We start from the raw sequence: 20954 nt of genomic DNA on the forward strand, positions 1-20954 counted from the left end.
AAAAAAAAAAAAAAAGATACAAAAGTATATGTGTGTGTGGGGGGGGGAGGTCTGTATAAGTTATGATGTCAACTATGTGACAAAGCAAATGCATATTGCAATTGATGATAGCTGCTGGGTAAGGACGGTGGGATCACAGGGTCATTCTTTCTACTTCTCTCTCCCCCGATCCCATGCGTGTGTGTGTGTGTCGCCATAACATGGTTATGTTTTTAAATTGTAAAGACCTCATTTCAGTATATGAGGTATATTTTCATTTTGGTAGAGTTCCTTCCTGGCCCTTTTCATATGCATCAGCATCCGTTTCTTAAAATACTTGAGTCACTTTATCGGTGAAGCCTTCCTCCACCACTCTATTTAAAATTGCAGCATCACTCCTTTGCCCCATCCTGGCCCTCCCCTTCACCCTTCCTGGCTGTATTTCCCCAGAGAGCCAGACATCATTGGACACACTGTGTAGCTGTTATGTCTGCCTCCTCCTCCAGAATGAAAGCTTCTTGAGGACAAGGATGGGTGTGTCTTCTGTTCAGGGCTATCTCTCTCCAGCACATGCAACAGGCCTGGCACGGACTAGGGGCTCCATCAATCATTGCTGGATGAATGAGTCCTCACCATCAACCCCAGCAACCCAACCTGCATGCTCGCTGGCTCATGCCTGTAACCACTAACCCGAGCACCTGCAGATAACTGGTAACCAGAGCAGCTGCAGCTCTGTCCTCTGCTTCCCTCTTCCCTCCCCACTCTGGCAATGCTGGAAGACCACTCCTCCCTCCCGGGTCTGGATCTCACCTTAGGGCTCCATTCCCGTAAGGGCACCCTCCCTCTCTCCTGCAGTGAGTTTCTCTTCTGCATTGGATGATACACTTGGACATACAAACTTGCCCTCATATCAGGCATCTTTTAAAAAATAACCACATGTCCTTCCTGCTACTGCCGTTTTTCTCAACTCCAAAGTAGACTTCTCAAAAAGTGCTGTCTGGGCTTCCTGGCTTCATTAATTCACCTCATCTTTCCTGAACATTCTTCCATTGCATTTTCAGTAGTGGCCAGTGAGGCAGTGGTGGCAGCAGTGAGCATGTGACAGGGAGGCAGAAGGGCAGAAGGGCAGCAGTGAACAGGGACAGCAGAGGTAGCAGTGGGGGCACCACGGGGGCTCTGAAGAGGCCCTGGGAAGGTCATGGTGTCCTCCTGTCTCTCTGGCCATTGCATCTTAGTCTGCTTGGCTCTCCCCCATCCTCTCCTCTGCCTCCATTCACTCCCCAAGTAATCTATCCTGTGGCTTTAACTAGCCATCTATATGCTGATGACTTTGGGTTTACATTTCCAGCCTGGACTTCTCCATTGAGCTCCAGCCTCATATATCTACCTTCCTACATGACACCTCCCTTTGGAGTAATCCTTGATCCCTCTTTATTTTACACCTCACATCCAATCCATCAGCAGATAACGCTGAGCCAACCTGTAAAATATGACTGCATCCCATGCCTTGCACCCCCTCCATTGCTCTTCCCTGGCCCTGTGTCACCAAACACAGCAATGGCCTCCAGTCTGGGGTCCTTGCTCCTTATCCTGCTGCACTCCAGTTTACTTTCCCACAGCAGCCAATAGGATCCTCTAAAAATATGAATCAGATCATACCACTCTTCTGCTCACAAACCCCTCAGCCACATCCCGGTCCCATCACACTCCAAACAAGAGCCCCTAAACCCTCTGGGAGGTCAGCCAAGGCCGGAGGCTTCCTCTAGCTTCTGATTAACGAATTGTTTAATTAACTAATTCACTATTTATCCCTTAAACATTCCCTGCTTACCTCTTACAAGCCAGGCTGGTTCTGGGGATAAAGAAGGGACGTGATGCGGCCCCTGCTCTGATGCTGCCTTCTGGGTGGGACCTGCCCTGGGATGGCAGTGGGGATGGGAATCAGGATTAAGGCGTGTCCAATGCTGTTTCTTCTTTTTTCCTTTTTTTTGTGTGTGTGTGAGACGGAATTTCGCTCTTGTTGCCCAGGCTGAAGTGCAATGGCACAATACTGGCTCACTGCAACCTCCGCCTCCTGGGTTCAAACAATTCTCCTGCCGCAGCCTCCCAAGTAGCTGTGATTACAGGTGCTCACCACCATGCCCAGCTAATTTTTGTATTTTTAGTACATGGTGGGGTATCACCATGTTGTCCAGGCTGGTCTCAAACTCCTGACCTCAGATGATCCACCTGCCTCGGCCTCCCAAAGTGCTGGGATTACAGGTATGAGCCACAGTACCCAGCTACCAATGCTGTTTCTTGAAGACTATAGGAGATGTTCCCATGGGGCAGGGTTAGGGGTGCTGAAAGGGGCGCTACCCTTACAGGTTGAGGCACCTCCAGTCAGACTTGGCCTGGCTCATGGTATGTGCTTCCTCGCAGCCCCTTCTGTTTGAAGGCAGACAGCCCTGGCTTGGTGTTATTTCCTGTTTGGATTTGGTGTCACCTATGTGATGTTTAAATATCTTCTCCCGTGGCCTTTTTCCTTCTCTGCTCTGGCCTTGGCACTAAGGTTTTTCTGACTGCTGATGGGGAGGCGAGCCACAGAAGAGCAGATCCTGGGGGCTGGTGGGATGGGAGGCAGGCATGCCCTTATCGGCCTCTTCTGTTCCTTTGGTCGCTGATTTGACTCAGGGGAGCAGCAGACTTGCGTGAGCACTAAAAAGAACATGATGAAAATCCAGAAAATGAGGCTAAACCCAGGATGGGACTTCAGTCACCAAAGGACAAGCTAAATAAATGCTGATGGCCAATGCCAGCATACAGCAAGTAATAGGGTGATGTGAGTCCGCAGAGCTCCCACCCCCCCAGAGGCAGTTATGGGTGGAGGGGCAGTGGGGCAGGCCCAGAACAGCTCTGACGGGCCCTTCTCCTCTGACTCCAGAAATGCTAAGCTGCTTCCACAAAACCATCTCAGGGGAAAATCGTTATCTACAGACATTATGCAATTTTCCCATCAGAATTACAGGCTGTGTTTGAAAAGAAATGAAAAGAAATTGAATTTGAAATACTTCTGTGCAAACGCATCATCTCCTAGTGGATCTGTTAATGGGCTTCAGATACTTTCTCTGGCTCTGAAATAGCTGATCAGGCAGCAGCTTGTGATGGCAGCTGCTTCCCAGGGAACGAGGCATGGAATGAACACTTATGAACGGCCAGCCAGCCCACCTGAGCCAGGTTCAGAACCCGTGAGCTCTGATCACGGTTCCCAAAATGGCCTCGGTGTGCTGTCTCTTCCCCTCCTCTACCTGGCAGTGCCAGCATGGCTCTACACGTGCACTGTCACTGCTGCTCCAGCGCCTCCAGCTAACACCTAGGTTGATGGGTGTCACTTCACACTGCTCTGGCTCCAACCTAGGTCAAGGGAGTGCTGGCACACTGGGGCTTGGAGGACACCAGCCCCTTCTTCATCACAGCCTCTCATTCACCCAACAAATATTGGTTGAGCGTGTTCCCAGCACAGATCTAAACACTGATAGTACAGCAGTGAGCAACACCCTCGCTCTCTTGGAGCTCCCCTTCTAGCAGGGGAGATAGACATAAAAAGTAAGTAAGGCAGGGCACGGTGGCTCATGCCTGTAATCCCAACACTTTGGGAGGCTGAGACAAGCAAATGGCTTGAAACCAGGAATTTGAGAGCATCCAGAGCAACAAAGAAAGACCCTGTCTCTACAAATAATTTAAAAACAAACTGGGTGTGGTGGCAGGCACCTGTAGTCTGGATATTTGGGATGCTTAAGGATGGCTTAAGCCCAGGAGGCCATGCTACAGTGAGCCAGGATTATGTCCCTGTGCTCCAGCCAAGGCAGCAGAGAAAGACCCTGCCAAAAAAAAAAAGGAAGTAAACAAGCAAAATTCACAGTCAACTGGACAATAATAATGTTATGGAGTAAAGATAAGGGGATAAAGGAATGGGGATGCTGAGTCAAAAAAGGGGCAAGGACCTGCCACGAACATCGAAGCCCTCACTGAGAAGCTGACATCTGAGCAAAGATCTGAAGGAAACAAAGGAGAGAGTGCTCTGATATCTGGGAGAACAGCATTCCAGACACAGGAAACAGCAAGGGCAAAGTGTGCCTGGCATGTTTAAAGATGCATAAGAAGTCTAGGATGCTGAAACCCAGGGAGGGGAGGGGAGGCTCAGGAGGACAGGCAGAGGAGCATGGAGGGCCTGGGAGACCAGAGCAAGGTCCTGTCTGCTGTGAGATGCAAAGCTATTGGAGGATTTGGGCCAGAGGAATGGCATGATATGGCTGCTACAAGGAGAGTCTGGAGGAGGGCGGGGGGAGGTAGAGAGACCTCCTAGGAAGCAACTGCACTCATCTAGCTGAGCGATGATGGTGGCTTGGATCAGGATGGAGGCAGGGCAGGAGATGGAAAGTGGTTGGATCATGAAGATATTTTGGAAGTGGAGTTGACAAGACGTGCCGATGGATCAGATGCAGGGTGGAGAGAAAGAAGCATCCAGGATGGATGGAACTGGAATTACGGCATTGCCATGTAATGGGATGGGAAGAATGAAGGAGGGGAAGATCAGGAGTTTGGTTTTAGGCATGTCGTTGGGTTTGAGATACCACTTACATACCCAGATGAAAATATTGAGCACCTGATACACAAGTCTAGAATCACAGGCCAGTTTACAACTTAGGAATCATTAGCATATACACCACTGGCTTTTAAGACAGGGGACTACATGAAATCTGTGGATACAAGAGAAGAGGACCAAACCAAAGGCTTGACCCCTGGGGCACTTCAGGCTTCAGAGGAAAGTGAAGAGGAGACAGTGAAGGAGACAGAAAAAACAGCCGATGCAGTGGGAATAAAATCAGAGGCAGTAAGTCCCAGAGCCAAGGAGAAAGCTTTTCAAGGCCGAGGGAGTGACCCGCCGTGTCAAATACTGCCGAAGGGTCATGGAAGTTGAGACCTGGGCACTGACCTTGGCTTTGGCATGGAGAAGTCATTGATGACCTTGACGGGAGCAGTGAGTCTGCTGTCAGAGGAGAGGTGAGTCTCAGTTGCCTCACCTGAGAAATGGGACACCGCCTGCCTTCCTCAGAGGGCAGCAGTGCAGACCATGGGCAAACTGCAAAGCACCACCAAATATGAGCTATTTTATTTATGACCTGAGAAGCCCAGAGCCTGTTGAAATGAGGGGAGGCTACCGTTGGGCACAATTGGTTTTACAGATGCTTACAGCCCGATATCACCTCATAAAATGGCTCATTTCCTGCCACTTGTCACCAGGACACTCACCCAGGCATGAAAAAGTTGCCTTCAGAGGTAGAAGCCATCAGGATGGATATTTTTTTGTGCATGGCCAGTGGGAATTCTGGAAAGGGAAGAAGCAAATAAGGGGGCCAAATAGTGCTCACCTGGGTCTCTATGCAAGATTCCAGATGCTGCTCTCCCAGAGGGAACCCAGTGACCGTGTGCCTCAAAGTAAGGGCTCCTTGGAGAAAGCCCAACCAGGGTCAGCTGCAAAATGAGCAACATGGGGGAGGGAGGAGAGAAGGATGGAGAGGAGGAACAGTCAGAGAAAGTGGAATGAATGTGAGTTTTGGAGTCAGATACACCTGCATTGGAATCATGGTTCCTGTGTGGTCACAAGTCACCTGACTTCAGCTTCCTCATCTGCAGTGGGAGCAGGACAGCTATTTCCAAAGCTTTCTGTAAGAAACAAGCTGTTGAATGGGGTGAGGGCGGTGGGCTGCACACTGTATGCATGCCTGTGTATCACTGCATTTGCCTTTAGTGGCACTGGGTTTTCCCCTCTTTAGTAGCAGACCATTTCTCTCTGGCTCATGGAGCCTGTGCCTCCCCAGCTTCATCAAAACCGGTTGCCAGAACAGCCTTAACTTTCAGTGTTGTGAACACAGTCTGATAGTCTTCCAGGTGTGGCTGTGATAAGCAGAACTCAAAGTAGGCCAGGACATGCCCTGAAGCGCAACAGAAGTAGGAGGGGTGGGCCTAGTTCTCCTGGGCCACAGTGTGCCTTCCAGGCCCCCTCTGCCTGGGTTCACAGTGGCAACAAGTGTGGCCTCTAGAATCAGACTAAGGTCTAAACTCTAGCTCAGCTGGTTGACTAACTGTGAAACTAATTTGGCCAAATTAATGTGTTTCTGAGGATTAAAAAGTATATACTCACCTTGCAAATGTTTTATAAGGATTAAATCAGATCCTCTCTATTAGGCAATTTGCGACGTTAGCAAGATGTTTCGCACATAATAAATGTATAATTATTGTTGCTGCTTCCACCTGTTTCTATTCCTTTCCCGCTCTGATCATGGATTCCATCCCATTTCTCTTTTTGAGAAGAGGAGAAATGGTAGGGGTATCAGGCAGTAGGCCAGGCTGACTCCACACTGCAGATCTGAGCCTCAGTGCTACCAGAAGCAAGTGTTTAGGATGTGGAAACAGCTTGTGGTTCGGGACTGGAAAACAGTCAAAAAGTTAAGAAGGACGGGGCAGGGGGAGGTGAAGAGCAAGGCGGGGAGGACGGGACAGACTCTGGCCTTCTGCTGTGGGCACGGCTGAGATGCTCGGAGCGCTCCCTCGTTGGGTGCTGGTTCTGGAGTGCAGAGGAGGGCCAGTATGGGATAAGAGTGGTTCAGACACCAACCTTGACTCTAGACTCACAGTTTTACTCTCTGTTCTGCTTAGACTGCCCTGTTTATCTCCTGGTATTGATGTGATTGCTGCCTCAAGAACAGATTTGTCTCAGATATGTTTTCACTCCACATAACCCTCCTCCCTCCAGACCTGACCTCAGCCCATGGCCTGTTAGGGGATGTGCTGTTCCCATTTGGTACCAGTAACGATGAGGTACACCTATAGCTATCACATCCCTATGATATACTTACCAAAAGCAAAATGAAAAATTAATATGAGTGACCTGTAATATCTTTGGGTTTTTTTTTATTTTAATTGGCATGTCTTTGGAAAAGTGTTAGTGTCATCCAAATGACGCATGAACTGTGAATGCCCTGAAACGCTTGTTTGAAAGTGTCCTGTGGGAGCTGTAGAAGGGCTCTAAGGATTCTTGAAAGTTCCCGTCTGTGCCTTGGAGACTTATTAAAATATGCTTTTCATTTACGTCTGAAGTATGGGTTGCTTACTCTGAATTTAAGCCCATCATTCTTTAGAATGTGAAATGCCGAGGCCCCAATGCCCCCATCCAAGACTCACCCAGCTACATAAACCTTCCATCATACACTCTCTGAGACTCAGAACTTGGCTTCCAATGGAGGGAAGTTCTCCTGAGACTTTGTGGGTTTGTACCTGCAACTGTGTGCTCCAGTCTCTGTACTCAGGCAGCACAAGTCAATTCTGATACCAACTTGGCCTGAATGTAAGAAAAGGAATGATCACTAATATTTATGGAACACCTGCTATGTATCAGGCACTTCATTAGCACGTTACATGGGTTGTCATTTACTCCCCGTTACAACCACATGCAGAAGGTACTCATTTTACCTTATTTCACAGATGAGAAAACTAAGAGAGGTCATGAGACTGGCCAAAAAACACAGAGCTTGGCAGGACACAGGGGCTCACACCCACAATCCCAGCACTTTGGGAGGCCAAGGCAGGTGAATCACTTGAGCTCAGGAGTTCAAGACCAACTTGGGCAATGTGGTGAAACCCCATCTTTACAAAAATACAAAAATTAGCCATGACTGGTGGTGCACACCTGTAGTCCTAGCTACTCAGGGGGCTGAAGTGGGAGGATTGCTTCAGCCCGAGGCTGAGCCTCCAGTGATTTGAGATCGTGCCACTGCACTACAACCTGGGTGACAAAGTGAGACCCTGTCTCAAAAACAAAACAAAACAAAAACAGAGAGCTAGGAAATGGTACTGTCAGCATATGACCTCAGGTATGATTCTACGTCTTATGCGTCTCAACTACACTACTTTCCTACCTGCTGGATTCGTAAACATTAAAAAAATGGATAGTATCCAGTGTGCCTTAAATTGAGGACATGGACACATACACATCCTTTCTGGGAGTATAAATTAGTACAGACATTTGGAGGGCAATTTGGTAAGGCCGACTCATTTTAAATTCGCTTCATGTTTTGATCACTCCTATGGCTTAATGGCACAGGAATCCTTGGATGTATGAGAAAATAAATATATACATGAGTCTTCATCACAGCATCTTTTATGAAAACAACTATTCACTAATGGTGCCAGTGGAATAAATGAGAGAACATCCCCTGCTACGTAACTATCTGCATACATCAAGGAGAACGGGGTGGCTTTGCTTTTTCAACAATCTACTGAGCGGCCATGGGCATGTGGATATGGCCATGAATGAGCAAGGTGCTCTCTGATCCTATAGAAGTTAAGTTCTTCCAGAGAACTTGCTGCTTCAACAAAAATATTTAGCTTTTTAAATAAATGTTATAGAATGCTTCTGCTTTCTTATTTAACTCAAATGATCACCAAAAAGGAAAACAATAAGCTGTTGACCATGCAGATGTCATATAACTTCTAGGTGAAAAGATTTATAGCAGGAAGCTGTCATGCCCACACATATGGACCCACCATCCTTGGAGCCTCCATAGATCTAAATGGAGTTTTATCACCATAAATAAATGATAATGTAGGGTCCAAACGGTATTTATGGAGTTAGACATTTGATGTTAGCCAAAAGGCCAAGAAGCAATAGTGTGTGTGTGTGTGTGTGTGTGTGTGTGTCTGTGTGTCTGTGTGTCTGTGTGTGTCTGAGTGTGTCTGTGTGTGTTACACTGCAAAAGCAAAATCACTATGTCAGCTGGGACCTGTCAACCAAAATTTTACTATAAAGCAAGGTGAATCTACAGGGCCAGCTAATTTGGTGGCCACTTTCTCTCCACCCACATTGATTTTATTTTCTAGTGAAATATTTCTTCAAGAGCAAAGGGATTGTCATCAGACAGTATCTCATTACCAGGATCTGTTATCGTGGATTTCCTTTTAATAAGCCTTGACTTGGCTTGCTGTAATTTGAGGATATCTAACACTTTAAAAATCAAAAAAGAAAGCTAAGCTATATAGTATAGTGTACATGGTGTATAGTATATACTGATGGAAAGTTTCCTTGAAATGGTAAGGAAATATTTTAAAGTCATGGTACAGAACAAGATTCAGTATGAGACAAATTTTGTGAGAAAGCTATATGTAATGATGCAAACACAGACACACATCCTTACATATGCATCGTAAAAGATCTGGAAAGATACATAACAAGCTGTACTATTCTGGAGAGGGAGAAGGAGACAGAAGGCAGGGTCACTGTTGAAGTAGACTATGCTCAGCATTTACACTATGAGTTTCTGTGATGCTAAAATGTTCACAATATGTGTATTATTCTGGAATTAAAAATTAAGGGAAAAAAAAGTAGAGCAGAGCCAAATGATGAGGACCATGTAAGCAAAACTCAGGAAGTAAGAAATTGTCATGGAAATTGCAAGGAGCCTTTGATGGGTTTTGCCAGGATACAGATATGGTCAGATTTGCGGCACGTAGAGGATGGATTGGGGATGCAAGAAGATACTGGAGATGGAGTGGCCAGAGGGGAGACTGTGGAAGGAGGTGAACATGGGAGGCCTCAGCCTGAGTGTGTGGTGGGTAGAGGGATTTGGTGGTGTTGGTATTCAGCATCCGGCTCATGCAGCTGGTGGCTGGGCCTTCAACCCAGCCTGGGCTGCTGGAGGAGCAGCCAGACTCTGAGGTCAGAGGAAGGGCTCAGCCATGAGGCATATGAGATGACTAGGAGAAAAACCAGGTCTGGGGAGACACAGAGCTGGCACTCTGAAGACAGGTCGTGTTCCATATGTGACTTCATGATAAACAACTTCTCGGTCATTCAACAGATATTTTCTAGGAGGGAGGGATACACTGTAAACAAATAAATAGATTTTGCCTGAGAAATGTAACTGCTCCATTGGGACTAGGAAATGCTTTGCCTGCAGACGTGTGAATGTGGGAGTGTCTGTGCATCTGAAGATTTTTTTCATCTGATGGAAAGAGGGCGGGCACCCTAGGGAGCCTGAGCCTAGGAGGAGGCTGTGAGTTTCGTCAGTGGTTCACTACTGCTGGCCTGTCCTTTTGGGACCTTCCCCTCGCCCAGGACCATCTGTGGGAGCCAGAACCACACTGGTTCTGGCTGAGCCCCCTTCCTCAGCACCATCATCACCCAGCACGGTAAATGGGAATCTCTGGACCAGAAAGTTTTTTAACTTCTGCGCCTGAGCCTTGGAGACATCACTGTCCTCTTTCCTTCCAGTTTCTGTGGGGCTGTGGGATTTTCTGGGCAAGGTACCCAACCAGAGAGGAGGTCACAATTCATCCTAACTGTATTCTAGGCACCTGCTGCCAGCCACAACTCTAAGGACTGCGGCCTTGTCGCCGTGAGCCAGCCAAGCAAGTCTCTCCCCCTGGAACTCAGGGATCTGTTCAATTGGCAACAAAGCTCTTCCTTTCCCAGCTGGTGACATTCTGGAGTTTTCCACACACAATGGACTATTGTGTCTGAGCACTGCTGGTACCAGGCCAGGGAAAGGGGCTACAAGGCCAGCTGACTCCACCCTGGAGACAGCCCCCCACCAAAGCTGAACTTGGACCTGTGAAGGCTTCCAGCCTTGCAAAGATCATGCCCCACTCACCCGCAGCATGTAATTGAAAATAAAAACCCAACCAAACCTCAAAGTTGAGCAAGATCAACAAAGTTCTGAGTTGTGCCCTATCATGACCATTTAATGCTTTCTTTCAAAATGTTAATTATCAAATTCTTTCTCAAAAAATTACTTTAGGTTCCCCAGTTATCCCTAAAATAACTTTAGGTTAACAGTGCATTATTCACCATCCAAAGCAAAATAGAGCCAGAGAACCTGAGTGGCACCATGAGTGTGGCGCCTTGGCTTTGTGCTGGCCTCCTTGTAGAAGGGAGTTTGATCCAGTGCATGGGTCTCACAAGGACAGGCCTTCGGGGGACAATCCTCAGGGCCAGGTGTTTGCCACGTGGCAGCTCCTGCTAATCCACCTGGCCTGCATCAGGTCCCACTCAGTGTCTAGACACAAAGCATGACTCTGCCCTCTGACTGGACATGACAGGGAGTCTGGCCAACCAAGGCAGAATCCAGGCCAGAGCTCTGCTCTAGTGGGAAAGGGGTGGACTGAGCTGGAAACCAAAGGTGTGACTCAGTGGCCCTTCATTGTCCAGGTCATACCTGGACACTCAGTCCCTTTTCCCAGTATCTCTGAGGCCCCAGGGTTCCCCCATCCTGGAGAAAGGTGGTTCCACACTCAGGCGGGAAGAGCCCCAATAGCAGGTGAGGGAGTGGGGGTGGACAGTGTCACCAGGTTGAAGCCCTGTTGTTCCCATGAGCCCAGCTCTGTTCACTAAATATCTGTGGTCTTTTTTTTGCAGAGCGATGAGGTCCTCACCGTCATCAAAGCCAAAGCCCAGTGGCCAGCCTGGCAGCCTCTTAACGTGTAAGTAACACAAGCCCCTGGCCTGGCTTGTTTTATCCTGGGACACATATATCTGCCAATGAGCTTTCTGATTAGCATGAAGTTTACAATGTGACCATACCAAATGGTCTCACACCTACCCCGAAACAAAATAAAATCTTATTTTCACTTACCCTGTATCCTATCAAGAAGGACTGACGCATCCTTGATAGGAAGGTCCCCCCCAAAAAAGTTCTGTGAAAGGTGCTTAGGGGAACTGTGGTGAGCACAGCAGAGTTCCTTATGGAAATTACAATTCAGTGGGGAGAGATATTCACTAAATGATCACACAAATACATGTGGCATGCCTATGAAGGAAAGGCATGAAGTGCCATGAGTGTGCCTGGGGGTCAGAGATAGCTTCCCCCTAAAATGGCAATGAAGCTATGATCTAAGGAAGCAGTAAGAGTTATCTAAGCAAAGCAGCAAAGCAAGAGGAGAACATTCTAGAAAATCTGGAGAGACCATCATGTGCAAAGGCCCTATATGAGGAGAGAGTAGACTATGTCTAAGGCACTAAAAGGTTCTGGTCTAACTAGATCCAGAAATCAAAGATGAGCTTGGTGTGGGGCCAAGCCATGCAACATTTGAAATGTTTTATTTGAATTTTTCCATTAAAAGTAATGAGAATGACCAGGTACAGTGGCTCACACCTATAATCCCAACACTTTGGGAGGCGGAGGCAGGAGGATCACTCGAGCCTAGGATTTTGAGAACAGCCTGAGCAACAAAGCAAGACCCCCATCTCTACAAAAAACTTTAAAAATTAGCCAGGCACAGTGGCATGTGCCTGTGGTCTCAGATACCTGGGAGGCTGCAGCAAAAGGATCACTTTAGCCGAGGAGGCTGAGGCTGCAGGGAGCCACACACTCCAGTCTGGGTGACAGAGCGAGATCCTGTCTCAGAAAAATAATAATAATGGGAAGTCATTGAGGGGTTTTAAGCAAAAGGATGACATAATCATATTTGCATTAAAAAATAAAAAGCAATAACAGCCCCTGTGTGAAAGGGTAGATGTGGCGAGCCCAGTGAGGGGCTACTGCAGAAAATCAGAGAGAATTAACTGTGACTTCACTAGGACGGTGGTGGTGGCAGACAAGGAGAGAGGTGCAGAGATGTGCGAGACACGTAGGAGGTACAATCAGCAGGCTGTGGCAAGAGGTGGAATAAGGAGGTGGAGAAAGAGCAGTCAAAATGTTTCCCACATGACTGGCTGGCATAAGGAGGAGTTGGTAAAGCCACTCATAAGGCTGAAAAGATTAGGTGAAGTTCCGTGGGAAAGATCATGGGGTCAGTTCTAAATGTACGTTGTTACATTTAGAATACGATGTATTCTTGAATACGATGTATTCAAGATTTCCAGTTAGAGGTGTTAAGTACATGGTTGGCTATATATAGCTCTGGAACTTAGGGCAAGAATTCTGCGCTGAGATCTGAAATTGGGAGTCCTCAAGGAATGGGAGACAATCAATGCCAAGGGCATGAGAATAGGAATCAAGGGCTTAGGACTGAGTTCCAAAGATCTCTACTATTGAATGTTGAGGAATCTTGCCTACAAATGAAGCAGAAAAGGAGTAGCAAAGAAGTTGGTAAGGAAGCTTGGTATTAAGAAAGCCAGGGGAAGAAAGTGTTTGAGGCAGGTGGTCAGCTGTGCCCAGTGCAGCTGACAGAACAAGAAAGATCAGGGCTGCAGGATGCCCTTCGGGTTTATCGACAGGAAGGTCATCAGTGATCTTACGGAGAATCCTTTCTGCTGAGTGATGAGGGAAAACACAGCCCAGAGCAGATGAGCTATGAACAGAGCATGAGGTTATGGAGTCAGCAAGTACAGACCACCCTTCTGTGAAGTTTGCTATGAAAGAAGAGAACATGGCTCCAAGGGGATGAAAGAGTCAAAGGAGCATTTTTTTTTCTCTTTTTTTAGATGGGAGAGACTTTCTGAAACACTGAAATGAATATTTTGGGACACCTTCCCACATTTCACCCACCCCTCAAACTTCCCGAAACCCCAGTGGAACCAAATTAATTGATGGCAAACACTCAGACCTCCCAAACACCCAAAACTTCTGCACTCGGTGCTACCAGCTTGTTAAGGGAAAGGAATTTTCCTTTGATTTTCCCATAGCCCAGTCTCCCCTTTCCTCTTCCAAATCTCATTAGGAAGTCAAATTAGGAAGCCTGCATGCAGCCAAGTTTTGTTTTGCAGAAACAGCCCTGCCCATCTTTGCTGAGCCTGCCTGATTGAGGTTAATGGGATTCCAGCCTCCCTCAGCCCAGTGGAAAGCCAGGGTGACCTAGTTTGCGAGGTCCTGCCCGTGGAAACTGACTTGTTTTTCAATGATCTGCATCTTTATCCCCAGGACCACTTCTCAAAGGACAGCCATGAATGAGCAAATTAGCTGCTGACTTGTTTAGCTCAATAAATCAAGCTGTGGCTCCAACAGCCCAGGGTGCAGGTAGAGACAGAAAAGGCAGATTCTGAACAAAACCCACATCCTTCACTAGTTCCTCTGGTGCTTAAGCAGAAAATGTACACATTTCCTGCAAATCAATTCTATATGTCCATCATCCAGTTCCTCCAATTGCATCTGAATGCTAAGAATTACTGGAACTTTTACAAATAACTTTTATTTCCTTTCTTAAAATGAATCCTGCAACCACTGTCATCACCTTAAATCATTCCCAGCCACTCTGCCAGATAAACATTGATTAGACAAAGGTCGTGTTTCTGAGGCCAGTGGAGTAGAGACATAGTCACCTTCTCCAGAAATCCAAAGCCACATTCCCCAGGAGACCAGAGACATCTTTCTCTTAAATCAGGGCTGGAAATGTCAGGGCTCTTCCTGCCTCCTGCAAAACTTGCACAGGTCCATCGATGTCCTCAGGATGCTAAAAGAAAAAGGGCCTTGGATAGAGGAGCAGGTGGAAGATCTAAGCATCCAGTTGGACCTGGAGCCCTAGATGCCACCTGGTTATAAACACAGCGTTTCCCATCGCTGCAGGAACCTCCCTCAAACCTTTTTCCACACACACCCCGCTGCAGGACTTCAGGCTAGTGAATGGCTTGGGCGCCCTCTCGTGGCTAGATTGAGTTTCTGCAACTCTGAAAATTCAGATTATTTAAAACACACGATGAGACAGAACACAGCATATCAGAGTGGTTTAGGAAACCCTCCTGCGTTTCACTGGAGTGGATCTGTAATTTAGGAGAGGACAGTAAGTCTCTAGAAGCAGTATCAAAATCCTTTATTACCTCTTTTATGGTGTTTTGGGACATTTTGTTTGGAAAAGTTGAATGAGAAGGAAATCAACCTCTACCAAGCCCTGTTACTGGTCCCTCACAATGATAAGCAGTTTTCTCATAACAAAACCTTGGGGTAGGATGATGATGCTCCCATTTGGCAGATGCAGTAAGTGCAAAGAAAGGTGAGATGGAAGCCCCATCACATAGCTATTAAATACGCAGCTGATTCGAATCCAGCTCTGTCACCAGTGCCCTGGGTTCTTCCCTCCACACCATGCTGCCTCTCCAAATGTAGAGAAACATTTCTCCGGGTCTTCATTTGTTTTTCATTTTTCTGATGTAAATTGTCTGTTCATAGCTTTTCTTTATCCAGTGGGATCGTGGTCTTTTTCTGTACATTTAGACTAGCTCTGTACATAGTATAGATATTAGCACTTTGTCAGTCACACTCAATGGAGACCTTTTTGCCAGAATGTCATTTTTCTCTCCAACTTAGTACTATTGTTTTCATTTTACAGATGTTTTTAATTACTATATAATTCAATTAATTTATTTCTTTGTAATTGCTTTTATTGTTTCAAAGTTGAAAAAAATTAACATTAATCAATCTGAAAGCTTTATATTTTTTTCTATGATCTGGTTATTTTCTATTTGACTCTGAGTCTATTTTTTTTCTTGTGTAGTATATTAAATGTGAATCCAGTATTTTTTTTATTACAGTTACCTTATCCCAACCCCACTTGTTGCACAATCTTTTCTTTCCTCTAATTTGAGAAGCCTATTTTGTATAGTCCTTATCTATAGTTTCTGGGATCTCCAATCTGTGTTGTTGATTTATATTTCTATCTGAAATGAATATCACACTATTTTGTCTATCATGCTTTATTATATACTCTGGTATATGGTAGGCTAGATCAACTCTCTTTGCTAGAAAAAATATACAAATCTAAGTCCCAGGTAGAAAGATGAAACCAAAGTAACAAAATATCACATCTTAGAAGACATGGCATATGCAAAAGCATAAATAAGAATTTTTATTATAGTTTGAACAAATTAAAGCACTCCAGTCCTATCTAGCATTTTCTAAGGAAAACTCATATATGTTCTTATCCAGTTCATTATTTTTTATTGTAGAATAAATACTTTGAAGTGATGCTTAATTAAATTTGAAGGTCAAAGGAAATACAAAAGCTCCATGTTCATTTCTTAGATTAATTCGTTTATTTCAACAAACATTGGAAGATAATCCACAGCATGCCAAGTTCTAAGCCAGACATTGGGATATAGCTATGAACAAGACAGAAATGGTCCTCACTCTATTGGAAACTGATGGGGAAGGCAGATATTAACAAGAAATTCCAAAGCAAGAGTGAGTTCAGCATGCTATGGGGAAGTAGAATAGGGGTTCTAAGCAATTCAGGGAGAGGCCAGGAAATACCTCCTCCAGGAAGTGTTACATAAGTGGGGTCAGGAAGGGATTCTCCAGTCAAGGATAAAAGAAAGCTGCAGGGCATGTTGGAAGATGCTAGAAAATTGTTCTCAGGCCCTTATAGATTCAAATTTACTTATATGGTTAGGAATTGGCTGCTTCACATTTCCCACACCTTTAAATACTCACCGGGGTCTAGAGGGTACCTCGCTGCAGCTACAGACTTGGCTACAACAGATTGGGCCAAAATGCATTTACTGAGAATGATTTCCACAAGGCCTTGATCTCAGATGGTTACACCCATCGGCTGGGCAGGTTTCAGGGTAATATGTTAGGATGGCAGTTGGTTTGGTTTCTACAGCTCTGGATTAGAACTGGTTTTGTCCCCTTAGATTGTCACTGTGAAGGCGGTCACCCATGGGTACAGGCTATAATGACTAGCCCAAAATCACATACTTAGGGAGACAGGAAGGTGATAGATGGAGCGGTCAGTCTCTATGGAAATGGAAGAGAAAACCTGCCTCCCAGGGGACTACTGGACCCCCCCCTCCCTCCAGGGCAGCCATGCCCAGGTGCCAATACTTTCTGCTCAGCAGTTACTAGAAGGCAGGCCAGAACCCTGTCCTGCAGGTCCCTAGTGAGGTAATGCCACACCTCCATAGACTGCAATCCTTGTATGAACCAGGTCTTTAAAGAAGTCGCTAAAATCACTGACCTGTATGCCAGAAAATGCACACGTGGGAAAAGGAAATTAAATCCCCTGATTTATGCCTAAGTAGCAGATGATGTCATTGCAATACTTTAGCAGTTTATAAAGGCTTCGTAATAAAGCATCTCATTTGATCCTCAGCAACACTGCAGGCATGTATTGCTAGATGAAGACATTGAGACTTGAAGTGAGTGAGCAACTTCCCCAAGATCTAAGGCTAGGAAGTGGAGGAGCTCAAGCCATCATTTGCACATTGGTTCAGTCAGCCCACTGGGCACCTAGCTCCTGGGGTGCAGCTGTGAAATGTAGAGTTTCTTCAAGGAACTCCCAGTCTAAGCTGGGGAGAGGGAACAGTGAGTAAGTGATTACAATCATGGAGTCTGGCTAGAGGGACCTGTGCAGAGTGTGGGAATCCAGCGCTATGTATTTGCCTCAGCTGAGGTCAGACAGAAAAGCTGCTGGAAGAGGTGACATGACCTGAGGCTTGAAAGATGAGGGGACCAACTATTCTCAAGCTTCAGGTGTATTAAAATCATCTGGAGGGGTTATTAAAACAAATTGCTGGGTCCTAACCCCGAGTCTCTAATTCAGCAAATCTAGGGTGGGGCACAAGAATCTGTATTTCTAACAAGTTCCTAGAGGTTGCTGATGCTGCTGGTCCAAGGACCACACTTTTCCAATCACTGAAGAGCTTGCCCAATAGATGCAAGTACAGTAGAGCCTGCAGCTAACCTGCAGCTAGGATGGCCTGCCAGGGCCCAGGGAGTTTCTTGGGTAGCAGGTAGGATGGGACAAGGGAGGGAGTGTATGGGAGACAGCACCAGGTCCTTATCAGTCAACGGACGCCAAAGCCAGGGCTCAGGCCAGGTTCTTCTCCACTGCTGTGCTGGAACCTAGACTAGCATCAGGCTAAAATGGAAAGTCCACTCGGGGAGTCTTTTCCTCCCATCCGTCCCCTTTCTGATCTCCATACGACCCTACAGTGTTTCTCTCAGTAACACTAATGGTGATAAAAGTTCTAGGGCCAGGCACTGGGCTAAGAGCTGTCTACAAGCTAGCTCATTTGAAACTCACAGGAACTCTTTGGAGTAGATATATATGATCACCATTCTAAAGATTTTGACACTGAGATGCAGAAAGGTTTGGTAATCTGCCCAAGGACACACAGCTGTAAGAGGTGATACCAGAACCCGAGGGGCCCAGTTCCACAGGCCCTATTTGGGTCTGCAGTCATTGCTTTCTGGAGCCAGGTGAGGGCAACCAGAAGCAGCTGGTCTCAGCAGAGGGCACAGGGACTTCCAAACAGCTGAGGGAGACCAGCTGCCAGCTGAACTTAAGGAACAGTTGGTCCCTGGCCAAGGATTCCCCACAATTAGCAGCCCGGGGGCGCAGAGTCATTCAGAGCTGCCTTCAAGCCTCAGCCCCCTCCTAGCTGTGTCTCTTAATTCATTAACCACTTATTCACTTTCATGGCCTCTCTACGAGACAGGTTAATAATTCAAACCCCACAGGATTATCATGAGGGGAAAATGAAATAACATGGACTGCCACCCCATGTGCCCTGCGAATGCAGCTCTTTCCTTCCCAGCCATGTGAGTGGTTGCTGCCATGTATCTCACGTGGTCCCAGCCACTCCTGAGAATCTGAGTACACAAGGAGATAGAGGTGGAAGAGCGGCCTCTGATAGCTTAGACTTGGGATGTTATTCCCAGCAGCCAAAGGTGTCGGCCAAAGGTCTCTGGCTCTACAGCTGGTCCCTGCTCTCCAGCTGTGAGCTGATGAGTGCAGTCTGGTGCTGGGCAGTGCCTGCTATCGGCGGCCTTTTTTTTTTTTTTTTTTTTTTTTTTTTTTTTTTTTTTTTTTTTTTTTTTTTTTTTTTTTTTTTTTTTTTTTTTTGAGACGGATTTTCGCTCTTGTTACCCAGGCTGGAGTGCAATGGCGCGATCTCGGCTCACCGCAACCTCCGCCTCCTGGGTTCAGGCAATTCTCCTGCCTCAGCCTCCTGAGTAGCTGGGATTACAGGCACGCACCACCATGCCCAGCTAATTTTTTGTAGCTTTAGTAGAGACGGGGTTTCACCATGTTGACCAGGATGGTCTCGATCTCTTGACCTTGTGATCCACCCGCCTCGGCCTCCCAAAGTGCTGGGATTACAGGCTTGAGCCACCGCACCCGGCTATCGGCGGCCTTCTAAGGACAATGGAGGCAGGAAGCTGGGGGAGATGCCCCTTTGATGGCACACTGGAGATCTCAGCAGAATGGAAAGAGGACGAGCAGGAGGATTTTAAAATGAATGATTGGAAAGAACACTAACCTTGAACTAACAGCGACTTGGGCCATGGTCTCATTTTTGCCGCTTAACTTTGTGACTTTGGACAAGTTACATAACCCTCCTGAGTGTTTCCTCATCTGTAAATTAGAGTCAATCATCCTTACTCCAGGTATGTGGTGAGAATGTATATAGAAAGGCAGGGGACATTGTTAAGCAGTTTTCATTTGTGAATTTTATCTTACACCCAACACTGCTTGGCACACACATAGTGTGCAGTATTTGCTTGCTCATGTATTCTAAAGCCTTTACTGAGCACGTGCTCTGTGCCAGGCACTGTAAATAAAGCCTTGAATAAGGCAGAGAAAACCCTGCTTTCCCAAAGCTTATACTCAAGTGAGAGATGACAGTCGAGAGCAACAACGAAAAAAAAATGAGCAAGGAAATACAAATAACGGTAAGCTCTGTGGACACACTTAAACTGGATACGGCCAGGCATAGTGGCTCATGCGTGTAATCTTAACACTTAGAGAGGCAGAAGGATCACTTGAGGCCAGGAGTTGTACACCAGCCTGGGCAACATAGCAAGACCCCATCTCTTTAAAAAATTTAAAAGTTAGTTGGGCATGGTAATGCCTACCTGTAGTCCTGTCTACTAGGGAGGCTGAGGTTCAAGGATCACTTAAGCCCAGCAGTTTGAGGCAACAGTGAGCCATGATCACACCACTGTACGCCAGCCTAGGTGTCAGATCAAGACCTGGTCTCTGAAAAAAAAAAAAAAAAACTGGGTACAGTAGTAGTATGTGGTTCCCACCACATTTGTTCAATGGATGGGCTTAGGACAGAGAAGGGTATAAACCTGTAATGGCCAAAAGCAGAGTTCAGTGGGCGACCATGAATCTAACTACTTTCTCTCCTTCTCATTCTTCATCCATGATCCAGGCAGATTTCCCTCAGAGTGAGGACCAACCCGAGAGCTCTAATGTAATGGTCTCTGTATTTGGTTTCCAGGAGAGCAGCACCTTCGGCTGAGTTTTCCGTGGACAGAACACGCCATTTAATGTCCTTCCTGACCATGATGGGCCCAAGTCCCGACTGGAACGTAGGCTTATCTGCAGAAGATCTGTGCACCAAGGAATGCGGCTGGGTCCAGAAGGTGGTGCAAGACCTGATTCCCTGGGATGCTGGCACTGACAGCGGGGTGACCTATGAGGTGTGTGTGTGCCTGGAGTGGTGAGTGGCAAAGTTCCCCAGGACCTTCTCCTTGCCCAGCCCCATCCTAAGTGTCCTGGACACAGAAGGTATCTAACCCAGGCTATGTCCTAGACAAACTTTCAGTCTGGCTGGGGAGGCCGGCATGGTCTCATCACATACAGAGTGTGATTTGGGCTCTGGGAAGTGTTATGCGGTGGCCAGGAGAGCACAGAGAGGGAACCGCTAAAGAGCAGTTCCCAGGTGAGCAGGGGACAGCATTCCAAAGCCATGATGGCAAGAGAGCAAGAGGGGAACAGCAAGAGGTTGATGTGATACAGCTGGGCCGGCTTCTGAATGTTTCTGGACAGCTGAGCTAAGGAGTTTGCATTCTGTCCTGAATGTCATATTTCTCAGATATGATCAACTGCATTGAAATCTGGAGCCCTCAAATAACCAATGGGAGAACAATCTACAACAGGCATCTGCAAACTATGGTTTGTGCCCTACAATGTGATTTGTCAACAAAGTTTTCAAAGCCAGCTGCACTCATCCAAGTACATATTATCTGGCGCTGTTTCTTTACTACCATGGCTGA

At 46.6% G+C, this 20954-nt stretch overlaps 1 protein-coding gene across 3 annotated transcripts in view; it reads left to right on the top strand.

The window, feature by feature from the left end:
* SPON1 (spondin 1) overlaps positions 1 to 20954 on the top strand; it is a 293127-nt gene that overhangs the window by 260126 nt on the left and 12047 nt on the right. For all 3 annotated transcript variants that reach the window (XM_017525789.2, XM_037737501.1, XM_017525788.2), the window contains exons 7-8: positions 11432 to 11496; positions 20177 to 20378. In XM_017525789.2, the coding sequence (XP_017381278.1) occupies positions 11432 to 11496; positions 20177 to 20378 (267 nt within the window). The remainder of the gene's footprint in view (positions 1 to 11431; positions 11497 to 20176; positions 20379 to 20954) is intronic.

Source organism: Cebus imitator, unplaced genomic scaffold, assembly GCF_001604975.1.
Source record: "Cebus imitator isolate Cc_AM_T3 unplaced genomic scaffold, Cebus_imitator-1.0 Scaffold39, whole genome shotgun sequence".
NCBI classification, from domain to species: Eukaryota; Metazoa; Chordata; class Mammalia; order Primates; family Cebidae; genus Cebus; species Cebus imitator.